At 43.3% G+C, this 20,894-nt stretch overlaps 1 protein-coding gene and 1 pseudogene across 1 annotated transcript; one reads left to right on the forward strand and one right to left on the reverse strand.

Annotated features, from left to right (window-relative positions):
- Positions 1-91: 91 nt before the first annotated feature.
- LOC102399577 lies at positions 92-15,052 on the forward strand (annotated as a pseudogene).
- A 2,363-nt stretch (positions 15,053-17,415) lies between these two features.
- Positions 17,416-20,224, reverse strand: TMCO2 (transmembrane and coiled-coil domains 2). Its single transcript, XM_006061925.4, has 2 exons — positions 19,756-20,224; positions 17,416-17,816 (listed from the first exon to the last, which is right to left on the reverse strand). The coding sequence occupies exons 1-2, from the start codon at positions 19,987-19,989 to the stop codon at positions 17,502-17,504; spliced, it is 549 nt and encodes a 182-aa protein (XP_006061987.2). The 5' UTR covers positions 19,990-20,224; the 3' UTR covers positions 17,416-17,501.
- Positions 20,225-20,894: the final 670 nt, after the last annotated feature.

Raw genomic sequence — 20,894 nt, forward strand, 5'->3', positions numbered from 1 at the left:
GCTGACGCCCCCTAGGGCCGCCTAGTGCCTGCAGGAGCAAGACAAGCCCCACCTTTCTCACTTCCGGCCCGAGGAAGATCCCCATGTTGATTTCCGGCCTCCGCCAGCCCCAGCGTCCCTGTTGCTGCGTTGCACCGACATTTCCCCCCTCCACTTCACGCCGGGTGCCTGCTAAGGGTTCCCGTTTCCTGTCTATCCGAGGCAGTGTGGCGGGATCTCCGCTTTCTAGCCTCCAGAGGGGAAATTACTTCTTGTTCCGGGTCTTGTCCTGGTTGGGCTACAATCTCTGCTGTACTTTCCGCGGCCAGGACCAGTATTTGGGGCTAAGTGAAAACGAACAGAGTGGACCGCTGTTCCAGCCCTGAGGAAAAACGGAAGACGAGCCGGCTTCCCAGGCTCTAGAAATCATTCCTCTAAACTGGTGCTTCGCAGACCATGGTGTGCATCCCGGGGAAACTTTAAGACTAAAGGAATAGTTAAGAGTGGGAGTAGACATTGTAAGTGTAATATTTTTTACTTTATTGAGCTGTTCTGAATTTAGACATGTTAGAGAGTGGGCCGTAGTAAGAAATTTGTTTTCTTTTGCCACTTTGTACCGGTTAGGTTCAAAAATTTTCTAGAACGTCCCACAGAACTAAGGAAAACACCTCACTTATATTGCAGGTTTGTTATAAGAATACAACTGAGGAACAGCCAAATGGAAGCGGTAAGGCACGGTATGGGCTACCGGGTGGCTTAGTGGTAAAGAATCCACCTGCCAATGTAGGAAACACAGGAGTTGCAGGCTCAATCGCTGGGTCTGGAAGATCCCTTTGGAGGAGGAAATGGCAACCCACTCCAGTATGCTTACCAGGGAAATTCCATGGACAGAGGAGTCTGGGGAGGGGGGGGCGGGGACGGGCGGGAGCGGGCGCTACAGTCCATGGGATCTCAAAAGAGTTGGACAACACCTAGCGACTGAACAACAACCTCTTAGAGGCTCTTAGTTCCTCACCAAGAATTGAACCCAGGCAACAGCAGTGAAAGTCTTGAGACCTAACTGGGGGTTTTGCTAGTTGCAGCAGGCTGGCTCAGTAGTTGCAGCATGCGGGAATTTTCATTTAAAAATCTCAGCGCTCCCATCCCAAGTGAAGTCAGAGGTGGCATTTTGCCAAAGAGAGTGTGCCCTGGATTAAAGCAAAGAGCTAGATTAGACATACCTGAAGTGAAGGAACTCTCCTGCTGCTGCTGCTGCTGCTGCTGCTGCTGCTGCTGCTGCTGCTAAGTCGCTTCAGTCGTGTCCGACTCTCTGCCACCCCGGAGACAGCAGCCTACCAGGCTCCCCCGTCCCTGGGATTCTCCAGGCAAGAACACTGGAGTGGGTTGCCACTTCCTTCTCCAATGCATAAAAGTGAAAAGTGAAAGTGAAGTTGCTCAGTCATGTCCAACTCTTAGCGACCCCATGGACTGCAGCCTATCAGACTCCTCCATCCATGGGATTTTCTAGGCAAGAGCACTGGAGTGGGGTGCCATTGCCTTCTCCGGAGAACAGTATGGAGTCCTTTAAAAACAGCTACCATATCCTGCAGTCTCATTCCTGGGCATATATCCAGAGAAAAACACGGTCTGAAAGGATACATACAACCAAAGTTCACTGGAGTGCTGTTTACAATAGCCTGCGCAGGGAAGCAACCTAAATATCAACCAACAGAGGAATGGATAAAGAAGACATGGTGTGTGTGTGTATTTATTTATTTATATATTTATTTATTTATATAATGGAATATTACACATCCATTAGGAATAATGCCATTTGCAGCAACATGCATGAACAAAAGATCATACTGAGTGAAGTCACAGAAAAAGGAGTATCCTAATATGATATTGCTTATATGCAAAACCTGAAAAGAAATGATACAAATGAACTTATTTGCAAAACAGACTCACAGAGAACAAACTGATGACTGGTTACAGGGGAGGGAGAGAATATATGCATATATACAGCTGAGTGGCTTTGCTGTGCACCTGAAAGTGTCAATAACATTGTATCAGTTATACTCCAATATAAAATGAAAAGTTAAAAAAATACCTAAAGTGAAAGAGCTTTACTCCTTATCTAAGAACAGATTTCTATCAAAACTCAGTGCCATGTGTGTCTTGAAATTTACAAATGACTTGTGGTCACAATAACACCTGTTAGCACATTGATTTGACTTGAAAATTTTTCAAAATGAAGTCTGATTTAGCTAGTTTGACAAAGAGACCGGCCTTGCTAATTTGCATGATTCTTATTTACAATCAATTGCTGCAGCTGCAGCTAAGATCTATTTAAAGTGATATTTTAATGCTAAAGATGTGTTGCAATTAACAGTATCTCGAATTTCTCATCTCTTCCTAAATGCCTCTCAGTGAGAGTGATCAGTATAATTAAAGGTCCCTTGAGAAAGTTAAGGAATCTAATGACAGCATAACAATTTTTTTTGCAAGTCAGATGGTTATAAGTTCTTCGCTTTCAACAAAGTTAGTGGTGGAGCTAATTGAACTGTCAGCTGATGAAGGAACACTATTGGATTTTTGACATAAAGTCAGAAGGAAACTGTCCAGTGAAAAAAAAAGCAAAACCTAAAAGCTGAGAATTATGTTTTTTTTTTGAGGACATTGCTGAAGACTATAACCTGGGAAGGCCTTTCAGAACTCTGAGGGACTGTTTCAAAGAAGTAAGGGATAACCAGGATAAGTGAGTTTTTGCTGGGGAAAAAACAAAACAAAACATGTAGTCAAACATGAAAAGACTACTGCTAAGCACAAAAAACAGGCATCTCAAGTTAATGGTTTCAGTGCTTCTCTATGAATCAGTTCAGTTCAATCACTCAGTCATGTCCAACTCTGCGACCCCATGGACTGTACCACTACAGTTCTTTGCATCAAGTGGCCGAAGTATTGGAGTTTAAGCTTCAGCATCAGTCCTTCCAATGAATATTCAGGACTGATTTCCTTTAGGATGGACTGATTGGATCTCCTTGCAGTCTAAGGGACTCTCAAGAGTCTTCTCCAACACAACAGTTCAAAAGCATCAATTCTCCATGAATGGGAATATGTAAGACTCTGGGCTCATTGTAATTATTCCTTTTGATATATGTCTTACAATCTAGGGCCAGTATGCTCATTTTCTCCATCCTAAATTCCTCTCAGGGCACAATGTTGGGGCAGCTGCAGTAGCTGATGATGTGATGACAGGCAACATTCTCTGTTTTTGCTGTTGATGTTTTCTTGTTTTTTGACCATGTGAAGCTTGCAGGATCTTAGTTCCCTGACCAGGATTTGAATCCAGCACCACTGTAGTGAAAGCACAAATTCCTAACCACTGGGGCAGCAGGGAATTCTTATAGGTAACGTTCTTTGTTTACTGAAATAGCAGGCAGCATTTTTTTGTCCATAAAACCAAAGAACTGATTAATATTCTTCTAACAAAACTACCAGCATTATCATATATTTTTGTGAGTAATATTCCTCAGCACTGTATCAACTAAAAGAAGAAAGAAAATTGAAAGGGAACCCTTTTATCTAACAGTAAGAAGTAGTCATTTAGATACATGAATTAATGGGTAGAGAAACCCCATCTATCTCACCGAGAGTTTCATTTCCAGTAGAATTTTACCTTTTATGTTTATGTATTATCAAATTTGTAATCATGTCATTTTGAGCAGTTACATGTTAAGGATGACTATAATAATTAGTTCAGAAGAATTCTTTCTAATACAGTCAAACGATTACAGAAAATATTTTAAAATTTTACCTATATACATATTTTTATTGCAAAGATGTGATCAGTAAAATGTTTTTCAAACATAAAACGTATTACATTTGGATACCATTCTATGGGGAAGTAGAACATAAATATAAGTTGTAAAAAAAACAGTGTAGAATTACAGAATGTTGAAGACCTCATTTATGTAATTTTAACTGGATGATGGTTATTCGGTTGTTATGTAGATCCTGTTGGATATATTATGACTAATGATTTAAATTTTATCTTAAATTGTCATTATTTACAATTTACAATTACATCGAAAAAGCAAGAGAGTTCCAGAAAAAACATCTACTTCTGCTTCATTGACTATGCCAAAACCTTTGACTGTGTGGATCACAGCAAACTGAAAAATTCTTAAAGCAATGGAAATACCAGACCACCTGAGCTGCCTCCTGAGAAATCTGTATGTAGGTCAAGAAGCAACATTTAGAACCGGACAGGGAACAACAGACTGGTTCTAAATCGGGGAAGGAGTACGTCAAGGCTGTATATTGTCACCCTGCTTATTTAAATTTTATGTAGAGTACATCATGAGAAATGCTGGGCTGGATGAAGCACAAGCTGGAATCAAGATTTCCAGGAGAAATATCAATAACCTCAGATATGCAGATGACAGCACCCTAATGGCAGAAAGTATAGAACTAAAGAGCCTCTTGATGAAAGTGAGAGAGGAGGGTGGAAAAAGTTGGCTTAAAACTCAATATTCAGAAAACTAAGATCATGACATCTGGTCCCATCAGTTCAGTTCAGTTGCTCAGTTGTGTCGGACTCTTTGTGACCCCATGGACTGCAGCACGCCAGGCCTCCCTGTCCATCACCAACTCCCAGAATTCACCCAAACTCATGTCCATCAAGTTGGTGATGCCATCACTTCAAGGCAAATAGATGGGGAAACAATGGAAATAGTGACAGACTTTATTTTGGGGGGCTCCAAAATCAATGCAGGTGGTGACTGCAGCCATTAAATTAAAAGACGCTTGTTCCTTGGAAGAAACATGACCAACCTAGATAGCATATTAAAAAGCAGAGACATTACTTTGCCAACAAAGGTCCATCTAGTCAAAGCTATGGTTTTTCCAGTAGTCATGTATGGATGTGAAAGTTGGACCATAAAGAAGACTGAGTGCCAAAGAATTGATGCTTTTGAACTGTGGTGTTGGAGAAGACTCTTGAGAGTCCCTTGGACTGCAAGGAGATCCAACCAGTCCATCCTAAGGCAAATCAGTCCTGAATATTCATTAGAAGGACTGATGCTGAAGCTGAAACTCCAATTCTTTGGCCCCCTGATGCAAAGAAATGACTCACTGGAAAAGACCCTGATGTGGGAAAGATTGAAGGCAGGAGGAGAAGGGGACGACAGAGGATGAGATGGTAGGATGGCATCACCAACCCGATGGACATGAGTTTGAGTGAGCTCCGGGAGTTGGTGATGGACAGGGAGGCCTGTAGTGCTGCAGTCCATGGGGTTGCAGAGTTGGACACAACTGAGCAACTGAACTGACTGACAGTTTTCCAGGATTTACATACATTGCAACTATTTCAATTTATGATGAAAACTGTTAGATGTTGTTCAGTCACTAAGTCGTATCTGACTCTTTGCATCCCCATCGACCACACCCCCTGGTGTGCTGTCCTTTCCTGTCCTTCACTATCTCCCATAGTTTGCTCAAATTCATGACCACTGAGTCAGTGATGCTATCTAACCATCTTATCCTCTGCCGCTCTCTGTTGCCTTCAATCTTTCCCAGCATCAGGGTCTTTTCTAACGAGTCTGCTCTTCAAGGTTAGGTAGCCAAAGTGTTGGAACTTCAGCTTCAGCATCAGTCCTTCCAATGAATATTCAGGGTTGATTTCCTTTAGGATTGACTGATTTTATCTCCTTTCAGTCCAAGGGACTTTCAAGAGTATTCTCCAGCACCACAGTTTGAAAGCATCAATTGTTTGGTTGTCAGCCTTCTTTTAGAAGACAAATTAGATATCAACTTAAAAATGAAAGGAGATAAACATTTTTCTCAAAATGCTCTCTTGGACTTTCATTGCTGTGTCCTCTTCAATCTTGTCTCCTCTCTCTGGGTCCATCCAGTCTGCTGCATTTAGTTCAGAGCCTCACAGAAGCCCCTGCCACCCAGACTGTGTGGCTAAGGGTACAGACGTAGAGTCACTGCTTCCATGCTAGGACTTCACAGCTATACCACATATTAGTAACGTAAACCTCTGTGCATCATTTCCTTACCAGTGAAATTAGAATAATGGTATTTACCCCCTCATTTTGTGAGGATTAAATGAAGAAAATCATGTAAAGCTTTTAGTCATGTGTCTGGCCCTGAGTTAGTGCCCAATAAAGATTAACTACTAGCTCACCATACTTGGGAGAATCACACCTTAGTTGATCTGTCACCATTAGTCTGAGGAGACAGAGGATCAGAAAGCTGGTATGAGGTTTCTAAAAGTCAAACTGGAATTTAATCATTTATTTAACAAATATATGTCTAAGTACTAGACAGTGTTCTAGGTGCTGAGGATACTACAGTGAACCAAACAAAGCCCCTTCCTCTCCTGAAACTTAACTTTCTAAGTGGGCTGAAGTGGATGATGAGTTGATAGCTAAGAAGCACGTATACAGCAGTAAAAGCTGAGGATGTGATAAGTTCTATGAATAAAAAGTAGGGAAAGAGGGATGCAGTGTTGGGATGGGCACTATTTCATATTAGATGGTCAAGGAAAACCTCTCAGGTTGTTATGTAAAAGACTGGGTTACCAGCCTTTATGGTGGGTATCGAGCCAAAGAACACAACCAATGGGAATCCCCTGGCAGTCCGGTTGAAACTGTTCGTGTCAGATTGAGACTTGAACCCTGGCAAAACGCATGGTCTTCCAACTAAGATCACACACCTGATTTCAGGACTTAGTGAAGCTCAAGTTCTTGATGTCTCATCACAGAAAGAATTCCTTGAGAGACAAACTGATAGGCAAGAAGTAGATTTATTAATATAGGAAGCTTGAAAGAGATGAAAGTGGGCAGGCGAGGGAGCTCTGCCCCAAGGATTAAGTGGGCTACAATTTTATAATCAAAGGAAATTTTTGGAGTAGGAAAGACCCCCTTGTTTGAGTAGACATCAGGTTCACGTCATTAGCTTCTCCTTCATATCGGGAAGACAGCGTCTGACCCTATGAGGTCAAACTAGGGTTGTCATCCTCCTCCAAGTTGCTTCAGTCGTGTCCGACTCTGTGCGACCCCATAGACAGCAGCCCACCAGGCTCCACCGTCCCTGGGATTCTCCAGGCAAGAACACTGGAGTGGGTTGCCATTTCCTTCTCCAGTGCATGAAAGTGGAAAGTGAAAGTGAAGTCGCTCAGTTGTGTCTGACTCTTAGCGACCCCATGGACTGCAGCCTACCAGGCTCCTCCATCCATGGGATTTTCCAGGCAAGAGTACTGGAGTGGGGTGCCATTGCCTTCTCTGAGGGTTGTCATAGTGCTTACTCAAATCAGTAGAAGGGTAGTGACATTTTTCTTTCACCTAATAACCTGGAGGCATATCTTGTGCTCTTATTGGCTTTATAGTTAAGCAAGACTACTTAGTTTCATGACCCTGTTCTGATAGCTTTCTTGAGTGATCACTGACATACAGTGTTCTCTCAAAGTCCTAAAGGAAATAAACCCTGGATATTCATTGGAGGTGGCTTCAATACTTTGACCCCCTGATGCAAAGAGCCAACTCATTGGAAAAGACCCTGATGTTGAAACGGAGCAGGACCATATGGTCCTTGACCCCACACCATGTCCTCTGCCTGCCTTTTGCCTGTGGAAAACTTTAGTCAAAAAATAAGTGTAATTAGAGAAGTGAGATGTGGAAACAAAAGAAAGGAAAGGAGACTAGTAATAATGTAATCATTAAGCATGGTCAAGGACCTTTAGTTCTTTCTCAAGAGCTATAGATAATGTTCTGAGCCATATCCTGTGAGCTGTCTTACAGATACCAAAACACCAGGTGGAGAAGTTAACTACATGCTGACCAGACTGTACCCAGGACTTGAGCTGCCACAGTTCTGAGAATTGACCTTAAAGAAATGGGAACAAATGCACCCTAGAACTGAAGATTTAACTATACCTAAAACAAGCAAGATGATGGTGGTCAGACCACTGATGACCAATTGAACATGACTTAGAGATGACTGTGCTGTTTCTGCATGTAACCCGCTGCCCCCCAATGCCCTCTATTTATAAAAACTCTCACCACTTCCTTATTGGCAGGAAGCTGGGGGGAATTGGTCTTTGGACAGATGTCTGCCACCCTACCCACCCCTCCCTCCCCCGCCAGTTGCCGGCATCTGAAATAAAGCAAACTTAACTTTCCACCAACCTGGTCTGCTTATTGGCTTTTGAGCGCTGAGCAGCCGGACCCCACACACACACCTTTGGGTAACAATACTGGGAAATATTGAAGGCAAAGGGAGAAGAGGGTTACAGAGGATGAGATTGTTAGATAGCATCACCAACTCACTGGACATGAATTTGGGCAAACTCTAGGAGAGAGTGAAGGACAAGGAAGCCTGGTGTGCTGCAATCCACGGGGGTCACAAAGAGTTGGACATGACTTAGAAACTGGAACTTTCGCAGCTACCTGTATAACTATTCTATTCCTATTCCCAGGTGGCACTAGTGGTAAAGAATCCATCTGCCAGTGCAGGAGACATAAGAGACGCAGGTTTGGTCCCTGGGTGAGAAAGATCCCCTAGCGGAGGGCATGGCAACCCACTCCAGTATTCTTCTGTTTATTTGTTTGTTTTTACCAGACATCCTGGAATATGAAGTCAAGTGGGCCTTAGAAAGCATCACTACGAACAAAGCTAGTGGAGGTGATGGAATTCCAGTGGAGCTATTTCAAATCCTAAAAGATGATGCTGTGAAAGTGCTGCACTCAATATGCCAGCAAATTTGGAAAACTCAGCAATGGCCACAGGACTGGAAAAGGTCAGTTTTCATTCCAATCCCAAAGAAAGGTAATGCCAAAGAATACTCAAACTACCGCACAGTTGCACTCATCTCACATGCTAGTAAAGTAATGCTCAAAATTCTCCAAGCCAGGCTTCAGCAATATGTGAACCGTGAACTTCCAGATGTTCAAGCTGGTTTTAGAAAAGGCAGAGAAACCAGAGATCAAATTGCCAACATCCACTGGATCATGGAAAAAGCAAGAGAGTTCCAGAAAAACATCTATTTCTGCTTTATTGACTATGCCAAAGCCTTTGACTGTGTGGATCACAATCAACTGTGGAAAATTCTGAAAGAGATGGGAATACCAGACCTCCTGACCTGCCTCTTGAGAAACCTATATGCAGGTCAGGAAGCAACAGTTAGAACTAGACATGGAACAACAGACTGGTTCCAAATAGGAAAAGGAGTACATCAAGGCTGTAAATTGTCACCCTGCTTATTTAACTTCTATGCAGAGTACATCATGAGAAACGCTGGGCTGGAAGACACACAAGCTGGAATCAAGATTGCTGGGAGAAATATCAATAGCCTCAGATATGCAGATGACACCACCCTTATGGCAGAAAGTGAAGAGGAACTGAAAAGCCTCTTCATGAAAGTGAAAGTGGAGAGTGAAAAAGTTGGCTTAAAGCTCAACAATCAGAAAACGAAGATCATGGCATCTGGTCCCATCACTTCATGGGAAATAGATGGGGAAACAGTGGAAACAGTGTCAGACTTTATTTTTCTGGGCTCCAAAATCACTGCAGATGGTGACTGCAGCCATGAAATTAAAAGATGCTTACTCCTTGGAAGAAAAGTTATGACCAACCTAGATAGCATATTCAAAAGCAGAGACATTACTTTGCCAACAAAGGTCCATCTAATCAAGGCTATGGTTTTTCCAGTGGTCATGTATGGATGTGAGAGTTGGACTGTGAAGAAGGCTGAGCGCTGAAGAATTGATGCTTTTGAACTGTGGTGTTGGAGAAGACTCTTGAGAGTCCCTTGGACTGCAAGGAGATCCAACCAGTCCATTCTGAAGGAGATCAGCCCTGGGATTTCTTTGGAAGGAATGATGCTAAAGCTGAAACTCCAGTACTTTGGCCACCTCATGCAAAGAGTTGACACATTGGAAAAGACTCTGATGCTGGGAGGGATTGGGGGCAGGGGGAGAAGGGGATGACAGAGGATGAGATGGCTGGATGGCATCACTGACTCGATGGACGTGAGTCTGAGTGAACTCTGGGGGTTGGTGATGGACAGGGAGGCCTGGCGTGCTGCGATTCATGGGGTTGCAAAGAGTCAGACATGACTGAGCAACTGAACTGAACTGAACTGAACTGATTCTTGCCTGGAAAATCTGATGGACAGAGGAGCCTAGTGGGCTTCACTGTATAAGTTCAAAAAGGGGCAGACACGACCGAAGTGACTTATCACACACACATTCCTATCACAGTAGTTAGGACTCTTTGCTTTCACTGCTGAGGACCGAGGTTCAATCCCTAATCAGAGAACTAAGATCTTGCAAGTCATGTGGTGCAATCAAAAACAAAAACAACAAAAAAGACACAAGCAAGCCAAAGAGTGGGAGAAGGTATGATATATTTCTTGCAGCAAGTAAGGAGGACACCATGGATTTTTCCCTACAGCAGTATCTCCCCAGACAGCAACACTGGGGAAGTTCTGAACTATGGGAACATGCGTATTCATGAAGGGGCTCAAGCTAAAGAGAATTCAGCATAGAATTGGGGCAAAGTGTGCCAGAACCCAAGCTTTAGTGGATTGAGGGTCAAAACAGGTCAACATTATCATTCCTTAGGTTCCAACCAGTTTGGGATCTTGCATGTACTGACAGTTACCATCCTCCACCTGGGTGGAGACCTTGTGTGTTAGTTGCTCAATTGTGTCCAACTCTTTGCCACCCCATAGACTATAGCCCTCCGGGCTCCTCTATCCATGAACTTCTCCAGGCAAGAAAACAGGAGTGGGTAGCCATTACCTTCTCCAGGGGTTCTTACCACTCAGGGATCAAACCCAGCTCTCCCGCTTTGCAGGCAGATTCTTTACCATCTGATCCACAAGTGAAGCCACTAAGGTGGAGACCTCAGTTCCTGAAGAACAGCTCAAAGATATATATCAGGTTGTTAAAAGACTCTGTTTTAGGACTCAACTATTATTTCTTGACTGCTTTTCCTTTGTTCCTGCCTTCTTTTTTTGTTGTTGTTGTTCCTGCCGTCTTTTTTCCCCTTGTTGTTGCTGTTCAGTCGCTAAGTCCTGTCCCATTCTTTGTGACCCCATGAACTGCAGCATGTCAGGCTTCCCTGTTCTTCACTCTTTCCCAGAGTTTGCTCAAACCCCTGTCCATTGAGTCAGTGATGCCATCCAACCATCTAATCCTCTGTCACCGCCTTCTCTTGCCCTCAGTCTTTCCCAGCATCAGGATCTTTTCCACTGAGTTGACTCTTTGCATCAGGTGGCCAAAGTATTGGAGCTTCAGCTTCGGCATCAGTCCTTTCAGTGAATATTCAGGCTTGATTTGCTTTAGGATTGACTGGTTTCATCTCCTTGCTGTCCAAAGGACTCTGAAATTCAGGGGACTCTCCACAGTTCAAAAGCATCATTAATTGGCGTTTTGCCTTCTTTATGGTCCAGATCTGACATCCGAACATGACTTAAGCTCATTAATTACCAAGACCTGTTCAAGGGCAACCATTTTGGCCAGGCTTAGATCACAAAATGGCTTAGGCCAAAAATGGATTCTCTTATGTCAAGAAAGCCATGCCTGGTTCTTTTTCTCTGAGGGCCCCATATGTTATCTCTTTACAAGATTAGCTGACATTTGAGTACAGACAGACCCAAAGAAAGTAAGAGAAAAACTGTGGGGCTGGGAAAAGTGTGCCATGCACAGTGAACAGCAAGAGCAAAAAGGCCCTGAGGTCTGACAATGTTTAGCATATTTGAGAAGGAAGAGACTGGGGAAAGAATGGGAAAAGTAAGAAGGAGCGGGGAGTGTGTGGTCATGCCATAATGCATAGTCTTTTACTTAAGAATTTGACCTTTACACAGAAGGAAATAATAAGCCGTTAAAAAGTTTTGATAAAAGGAGTAATATGATGTTTTCAGCTACTCTGTAAAGAATAAATTGAAAGGGGACAAAGATGAAAGTAGGGAGTCCAGTTAGGAGCTCAATTCATAGAAGATCCAGGTGAGAAATGTTTGTGCCTGGGACTTGGGTGGTAGGGGTGTAGCTCTAGAGAAGTGAATCATGGAAAGTGAGTAATAACTTGTTCCTCTTTGCAGAAAAATAGTATTGATAGATGGGCTGGAGAGCTCCATGAGGCAGCCCCTATTCATCCTTTGTAACTTTAGCCCTGACCTGGCACAAGAAAGGGGCTCCATAAATGTCAATTCATCAGTGAAAAAAAATACATTTTTTTTTTTTTTGTCCGCTGCAGCTGCAGCCATGAGTATGCTTAGACTTCAGGAGAGGCTTGCCTCCAGGGTCCTCTTTTGTGGCAAAAAGATCTGGCTGGACCCCAGTGAGACTAATGAAATCGCCAATGCCAACTCCCATCAGCAGATCTGGAAGCTGATCAAAGACAGGCTGATCATGGGGAAGCCTGTGACTGTCCATTCCCGAGGTTGATGCCAGAAAAACACCTTGGCTTGCCGGAAGGGCAGGCATATAGGCATAGGTAAGCAAGAGGGTACTGAAAGTGAAGTCGCTCAGTCGTATTCAACTCTGCAACCCCATGGACTGTAGCCTACCAGGCTCCTCCATCCATGGGATTTTCCAGGCAAGAGTACTGGAGTGGGTTGTCATTTCCTTCTCCAGGGGATCTTCCTGACCCAGGGATCAAACCCCGGTCTCCTGCATTGTAGGCAGACACTTTACCCTCTGAGCCAGAATGGGAAGAATGCTCAAATGCCCGAGAAGCTAACCTGGATGAGGAGGATGATAATTCTGTGCCAGCTGCTCAGCTGATACCATGAATCCAAGAAGATTAACCACCACATATATCACAGCCTGTACCTGAAGGTGAAGGATAACGTGTTCATAGACAAGCAGATCCCCATGGAACATATCCACAAGCTGAAGGTAGACAAGACTCAAAAGAAACTTCTGGTGAACCAGGCTGAGGCCTGCAGGTCTTAAGACCAAGGAAGCCCGCAAGCACCATGAAGAGCATCTCCAGACCAAAAAGGAGGAGGTCATCAAGACTCTGTCCAAGAAGGAAGAGACGAAGAAATAAAGTTCTCCCCTTCTTCTCTGTACAGTGGCCTCAGCAATTGCATAGATCACTCAGTCAATAAAAAACAAGCCTTCATCTACCAAAAAAAAAAAAAATAGATGGGCTGGCCTGTGTGGAGACTGACATGGAAGCCTCAAAACAGGCTGTTGTCTGGGTTTTGCCAAAGAAGAGAGACTGAATTTGGTGAGTAAGGATTCTCCTCCTTAGAGTGGTGGCCACCGGTATAAGGCAGTTCATGTACCCCATCTAACCTGAATGGTAAAGTAGCTCTCAAACCTTTTCCCTATTTTGCCTTGATTCTCTGCTTGCCAAGCATCCAAGATCTCTTAATTGATGTATTTTACGTAAGTGATTTGATCTCAAGAAAAGAATGACCCTCCCCCACTAGGAATGAGTATTTGGTATCAATCTCTTATGATTGTGGTGTGAATCACCTATTTTTTCGGGAACTGAGAGGCAGGAACAAGGTGACCCCCATCAGTTTCTTTTGCATCTAGCTCATTGTATCCTCTGTCTCCCGCACAGACTACCAAATGTATGTTACTCCCTGTTTAAAAACCTATACTGGGCCATTTCCAAGAGTAATGGTATGAAATGTAAGGCCCTTCATTACCTGACATTGAAATGGTGCACCTTTGATTGGAACTTGAATGCATGGTCTTTTCATTAGAATCACTCACCTGGTGTCTGGACTTACTGAGGATCAGGTTCTTTGTGTCTCAGAGCAGAAAGAATTCAGTGAAAGACAAAGTGATAGGTAAGAAATGGATTTGTTTAGAGAGAAGCATGCCCCACAGACAGTGATTGGGCCATCTCAGAAAGCAAGAGACCCTGAAATATGACATGGTCATTTTTTATGGGCTGGGTAATTTCATAGGCTCATGAGTTGGAGAATTATTCCAAGTATTTGGGGAAAGGGGTGGGGAGTTCCAGGAACTGGGCCAATACCCACTTTGTGATCTTTGATGGTCAGTCTCAGACCTCTCATGATGCCTGTGGGTGTTCATTTAGCTTTCTGATGTGTTAAAATGAGTGTATACTGAGGCACCAGGTCTAGTGGAAGTCGACTTGTCCACCATCTGGGACCTATTTGGGTCTAATCAGTTTATGTCATGTCCTCGGGACATTCTTTTAAAGTTTGTGCCTTGTTTCAACATCACTCTGCTCTTCTGGGTCCTTCTTTTGATCTAGCCCAGAGCTGTAACCAAGAAAACTGGGACTTTGCAGGAAGGCGCTGAAAATTAGCACAAAAATTGAGACACTGACTTTAAAAGATTGATTGGCACTCCTTCAGCAGCACAGTTAAAAACCTTCCCACCTACACTGTCAGATAATGTATTATATTGGGGTTATTGATAACCCCCATCTGTTCTGTTCACGAATTAAAGCTGATTTGAGGATGAGGTTAGTGTGTCCTTGCCTGAAGCCAAAATCCTTCATGGTAGCTCTGGAAATAGCCAGTTCTCAGTCATCCTGAAATTCTCTTTGTCCTCCAGGTCAGCCACCCTCTTTTGTCTATGGCTGTGTGATAACCCCACCAGTAGGAATACTTTCCATGTCATTGTCTGCCTATGTAACCCTTTATGGGATAGCTCAATGTTGCTTTCTCTGCAAAGCCTTTCCTGGCCCCCACCCTGTATTCACTAGCCAATTTTTGCATGGTCTCATCTTTATTCAGCAGTTACATTTTAATTCCTGTGCACTAGACATAAGTTATGATCAGAATTACCTGCAGAAATCCCTTAGGAAGATGCCACTTGGGAGACCGCTATATTGTCTCCTGTGGAACAAGGCAGCCAGTTTTTCTCGAGTATGGCAACAAGTCACTGTTTGTTTACACAAAATATTTCATTTAGGTGTCAAAGTGTTTCAATGACTGTAATCACACTTGTTGTGGCAAAAAGCACACACAAAAGCTATGAAAAACAGACAGAGACATCACCTTGTTGACAAAGGTACATATAGTCAAAGCTATGGTTTTTCCAGTAGTCGTGTACAGATGTGAGAGTTGGACCATAAAGAAGGTTGAGTGCCCAAGAATCGATACTTTTGAATTATGGTTCTAGAGAAGACTCTTGAGAGTCCCTTGGACATCAAGGAGATCAAACTAGTCAATCCTAAAGGAAATCAAGCCTGAATATTTGGAAGGACTGATGCAGAAGCGCCAATACTCTGGTCGCCTGATGTGAAGAGCCAATTCACTGGAAAAATCCTAATGCTGGGAAAGATTAAGGGCAGGAGAAGAAGGAAGAGACAGAGGATGAGATGGTTGGATGGCATCAATGATTCAATGGACATGAGTTTGAACAATCTCCAGGAGATAGTGAAGGACAGGAAAGCCTGGCATGCTGGGATCCATGGGGTCTCCAAGAGTTGGACACATCTAAGTGACTGAACAAAAAACAAAGTTTGTGGAATCTGAGACTCACTGAGAGGACCACCTGCCACCATCTCTCCAGGAAGCTATCTGTGTAATCAGGGGGACACACTCATTGAGTGGAACAGCAGGTAGGTGCCTCCTTCCCTTCTTCCCTCCCTGCTAAGCCAAGATTCACATGTGGAAAATTCACATAAGTCGAGATGCTATGACCCTTGTTCAGTATTATCGTTTCTTTTCTTTGACCACACGGCTTGCAGGATCTTAGTTCCTCAACCAGGGATCTGATGCCGAAACCTCAGCCTCTCTGTATACTGGTGCCTAATTGAATCTGGGAAACAGAGATTTGGGTGAAGCAGAAAAGGATAGCTTTATTGCTTTGCCAGACGAAGAGGGACACAGTAGGCTAATGCCCTCAAAATCATGTGTCCCACCTTGGGGAAGATAGCAAGAAGTTTTATGCTATGCTATGCTAAGTCACTTCAGTCGTGTCCGACTCTGTGCGACCCCATAGACGGCAGCCCACCAGGCTCCACCGTCCCTGGGATTCTCCAGGCAAGAACACTGGAGTGGGTTCCCATTTCCTTCTCCAATGCATGAAAGTGAAAAGAGAAAGTGAAGTCGCTCAGTTGTGTCCGACTCTTAGTGACCCCATGGACTGCAGCCCACCAGGCTCCTCCGTCCATAGGATTTTCCAGGCAAGAGTATTGGAGTAGGGTGCCATTGCCTTCTCCGAGAAGTTTTATAGTATTGTTCAAAGATGGCATGATCAATTCCTGGACATTCTTCTGATGGGTTTGTGGTGAGTAAGTTGGAGTCAGCAACAACAACCTTCAGGTCCAACTGGTGTGGGGTCTCCATGCTATGGGCAGTGCGCCATCATTAATCAATAACTTGTCCCACTGAGAGGGGTTTCAGTATCTGCAAAACAGCTCAAAGAGCTTGTGCTGTTGATGGGGAAACCGGACCTTGCCCCAAGGCTGCTCTTGAGTGTTTCTCCCTAGTCTTCTATCTCCTCCATCCTTAATTATGGGCTTCCCTGGTGGCCCAGCTGATAAAGAACCTGCCTGCCAATGCAGGAGACATGGGTTCCATCTCTGGGTCAGGAAGATACCCTGGAGTAGGAAATGGCAACCCACTCTGGTAATATTGCCATGGAAGTCCCATGGGCAGAGGAGCCTGGCAGGCTACAGTTCTTGGAGTTGCAAAGAGTCGTTGGACAAGACCAAGCACTCATGAATGCATGCACGCACCACCCTTCCCTAATTAACAGCAGCTTTTATCTACCCACTGGAACTCAGGGAAGGTCACGGAGGCTGAATGAAGGCCGTCTCCTATAATCAAAGAAATGGGGGATGCAGAAAGAGTTTGTGCCTAGGAGCCCTATGGGACCCTGCACAATATCAGACTGAATCCATGCCCTTGGCAGTGAAAGTGTAGGCTCCTAACCACTGGGCCTCCAGGGAATTCCCTGTATTGTTTTTGTAATTCTTTGTTCTGAAATTACCCATCCAGCCACCAAAACAGTGCCCCAGAAGCATTCAGGACAGATTCCCAAGAATTACCATAATGCTCTTACTCTTAGCACAGAGTAAGAATTAGTAAAAGTTGGATAAAATCAAACAATCTCCTTTATGTCCAGCCCCATCCTTGCCCACCGTTGAACAATTAATGCAAGGAGATTCCAGGCCACATATTTTAGACCAAAAACAAACAAAAGGGTCAGCCTCCTCTCTATAGGACAGTCCACAGCATCGCCCGTAACAGTACTCTCCTGTTTTTATTGTATCTAATCCAACCTCTTCAGCATGGAGCTCAAGGTCACATCCCTGACCATTCTCCCTTCTATTCCCTCCTCCATGGTTCCTTTTCTATATGGCTGCTTATGGTCTCCAGCCTGCCAAGCAGGCCCCACAAACTCAGACATTTTTAACCACCATGATCCCCCACGTGACCCCACCAAACACACACAAGTGGAAACGGCCCTGCTGAATAAAGAACCAGTCCTGGCCAGGTAATTTCAATATAGTTCTCTATCTTTATTGATACACCACCGCACACACAAGGAAAACAGTGCTTTTCTAGAAAAGGTTGGAGTCCATCACATTTCAGATGTGGATGTAAACCCTGATGTAGGCAAGGGACTCTGGCAGTCGGAGCAGCTGCAGTAGTGCTCAGAGGAGTACTCCCTCTTTGTGGTAGGTTTTTGGGAAATGATCATCCCTTCTAAGTCCTTCACTTTGTTTTCCACTGTCTGAAGCTTTTTCAGAATCTTCTCTTGCAGACCCAAAGACAGGAAAATATTATTGTCTTGAAGTGTGAGATCACTCCCTTCTGGGTTGACCAGCAAAGCCTGAAAAAAATCTGAGCCTTTCTTGTAAAGTTTGTAGAGTGTGATTGCAAACAACAGTATTTTCTAAAATAAAACAACAGAAGTTGGACGTTACTTGTTTATTCACATGAAATGCCACAGTCTACTGTAGATGCGAAAACAAAACTCTAATAGTAATAATAATCCCTCATTCCTAACAAAACATCCTCACACCTATTTTGTCTTTTGATCTTTACTTACCACAAAGTGGAGAGGTAGGCAGGTCAGGGATTATTATTTGCATCTAATTAATAAAGATTATAATAGTAAATAATGTTTGCTGAAAGTTTGCTTCATGCAAGGCTCTGTGCTAGAAGTTGCCTTGCCTGTGCAGGACCTATTTATGTAGAAAAAAAAAAGAACCAGATAATTATTTAGATACCTCCCAGTTGGGACCCTGTCATTGTCCAAGGTCACATACTTGGAAATGGTAAAGCCACGACTGGAATCCAGGAATTCTGATTTCCATGTATATTCTCTTAGGACACGGCAGTCTGAAACACTGGATTTCTTGGTCATGGAAAATTTTTTTTAAAGGTGCTAGGACAGAGTCTAACTAGGAAAAGAAAAAAAAATCACCTTTTTCCCTTATAATAACTAGCATTGCTTATTGAGCACTGTTACATGCTAAGTTTTATACATACAATACCTCCTTTAATTCTCACAAAAAACCCCAAGGGGGCACTGTTATCAAACCCATTTCACAGATAAGGAAACGGGGGTTTAGAGCCTAAGGGATTGCTCTCAGCTCACTCAGAAACCCCTGCAGTCTGACTCCAGAGTTTATTACCACTCTGTTATACACATCTTTTCCTTGGATGAAGTGCCTGGAGGGCTGCGAATCCATCTGATTGAATTAAGCAATAACCAAACAAGAGCAGAACCAAGTAACACAGATGAGAGTTTGGTGTTTTGCCTTCTCTTCTTCTATTAGCTAACTGAAATGCAGAATATGAATATGTAGATACACAAATCCCTGTTAGGGATTTCGATCAGTTGGACTATATTAAATGAGATTTTGGAGAATGTAATTTGGAATGCTAAAAATTGGGTTCAAATCTCAGCTTGGCCAGCATTTACAATCTATGTCACCTTGGGTAGATGATAACCAAATTCCCTCACCTACAAAATGGAGTCAATAATCCCTGCCCTGCCTACCATGTAGTTTTCAAAGGTTGGGAGAAATGCAGGTGAGTGATTTCTCAAGAGGAGTGACATGAAAATAAGTGAATGCTACAAAATAATCCAATAATAACTTCTTTCAGCATTTACCAAGTAAACCAGTCACTCCTTAACAAAGCCCTCTTTAAACCCCATCTTCCTAAATTTAGGCTGAACGTCAATGCTCCTGTTTCCTTGTTTGTCTCATGAAAAGAAACTCTATCCATTTCATGGAATTGTTGAAATTCTCAAAAGATTTTAAATATATTATAAATATAGCTGTTATTATTGGTAATTAAACAGAAGTATATAAAATCCGAAATGTTTCTTGTAATTTAAGGAGCCCATGTACATTCATTGCAGTGACTAAATAAACATATATATATACGTGCTTCCTCATCAGTTACAAAGCAAAGGCACAGTGGGAACAGAAAGGCAAAACGCAAGATGCCACTTAGACTTGTGGTGCTGTTCTGTAAGAAGCACTCTACATGGTGTTGGGCACATGGTTAGACACTCAAAGATGAACACGATACATGATCAAAGAAATCTGGAGATAAGGCTGCCTTCTCATGTTATAAGCTTCTTTAATCTGGTTATTATAAGCAAGCCAAAGATCATTGTGAGAAAGCATTTTTATGTCAAAAAGCTAATTGAAGGAAAAATTTTAGGGATAACCTAATTTCAACCAACTACAGAGACAAAAGGTGCACTCTCGCTCATCTGCATGGTCTTAAAACTGGGTGGCAGCAATATGGGAGAGAACTGACCAAATTTCACAATGCGTAACTATTTAAATTTCTCCATAACAAAAGAGTATAACCTGAATTGACTGAACACTTCGTTTCCATAAGGCATACATTCCCACTCCCAACAAAATCAAAAAGGAAATTCCCAGGATAACTTGCACAGCCGGAGCAAGGTTATCTAGTGGCCCCAAATTTGTTTGCTGAGGCACACTAGTCTCTCCCAGAAGAGTTGCTTGTAGATAATTCCATATCGAGCTCAAAGAGAGATAATCTATGATGACGTCCCAGATAGAAGATGAAGATGACATTTTAATATACCAGCAGCTCCAGGAACTACATGTGCAGAGGCTTCAGGAATCTAGATATGAGTTAGGAAGAGTGGTCTGGGAGTCCAGGTGTTCTGGAGCCACTGTGAGCTGTTCTTTGTGATGTCACTGTTCTGGAGGCCAGCTTGCTTCCCACCCACCCACTGAACCTTCTCACTCAAAACCAGCCAGGCGAAAAAAAAAAAAAACAGCCAGGCAATGGCCTGAGTTTTCAGTTCAATCATATCACTTTCTCTGATCTTTGACCAGTCCCAGCGCTGACACGGCACTGTTCAATAGAACTTTCGGCAATGATGTACCGGGTCTTTCCAATGTGGAAGCCACCGGTCACTTGAAATGTGGAGAGAGTGGCTGAGGGAGTGAATTTTACATTTCATTTAATTTTAATTTAAGTAGACACATGTGGTTACCTTCCTCGTGTATAGTGCATTTCCAACAATCCACGGGATGGAGAGCAGTTATTTTCACATTTCAAATAAGAAAAGTGAGGTTAAGTGGAGATTTGAGGAGACAGGATTTGAAGAGGGACTTTCTAAAGAGCTGGGCTTCCCTGGTAGCTCAGCGGAAAAGAATCTGCCTGCCAATACAGGAGACACCGTTTGATCTCTGGGCTGGAAAGATCCCCTGGAGAAGGAAATGGCAACCCACTCCAGTATTCTTGCCTGGGAAGATCCCATGGACAGAGAAGCCTGACAGGTTATAGTCCACAGGGCCGCTGAGTCCAACACGACTACACACACACACACACACACACACACACATCCAAGCTAATAGTGTACTTGGTAAATGGGCAGGGAGGTTATTACTGGATCATGTTGTAGCATTTCCTTTTTTGTATGTCACTACTGCTTAGAAATTGTATCTTTGGGAAAGCTTTTGACATATTT

The sequence above is a fragment of the Bubalus bubalis genome, chromosome 6, assembly GCF_019923935.1.
Source record: "Bubalus bubalis isolate 160015118507 breed Murrah chromosome 6, NDDB_SH_1, whole genome shotgun sequence".
In the NCBI taxonomy this organism is placed as follows: Eukaryota; Metazoa; Chordata; class Mammalia; order Artiodactyla; family Bovidae; genus Bubalus; species Bubalus bubalis.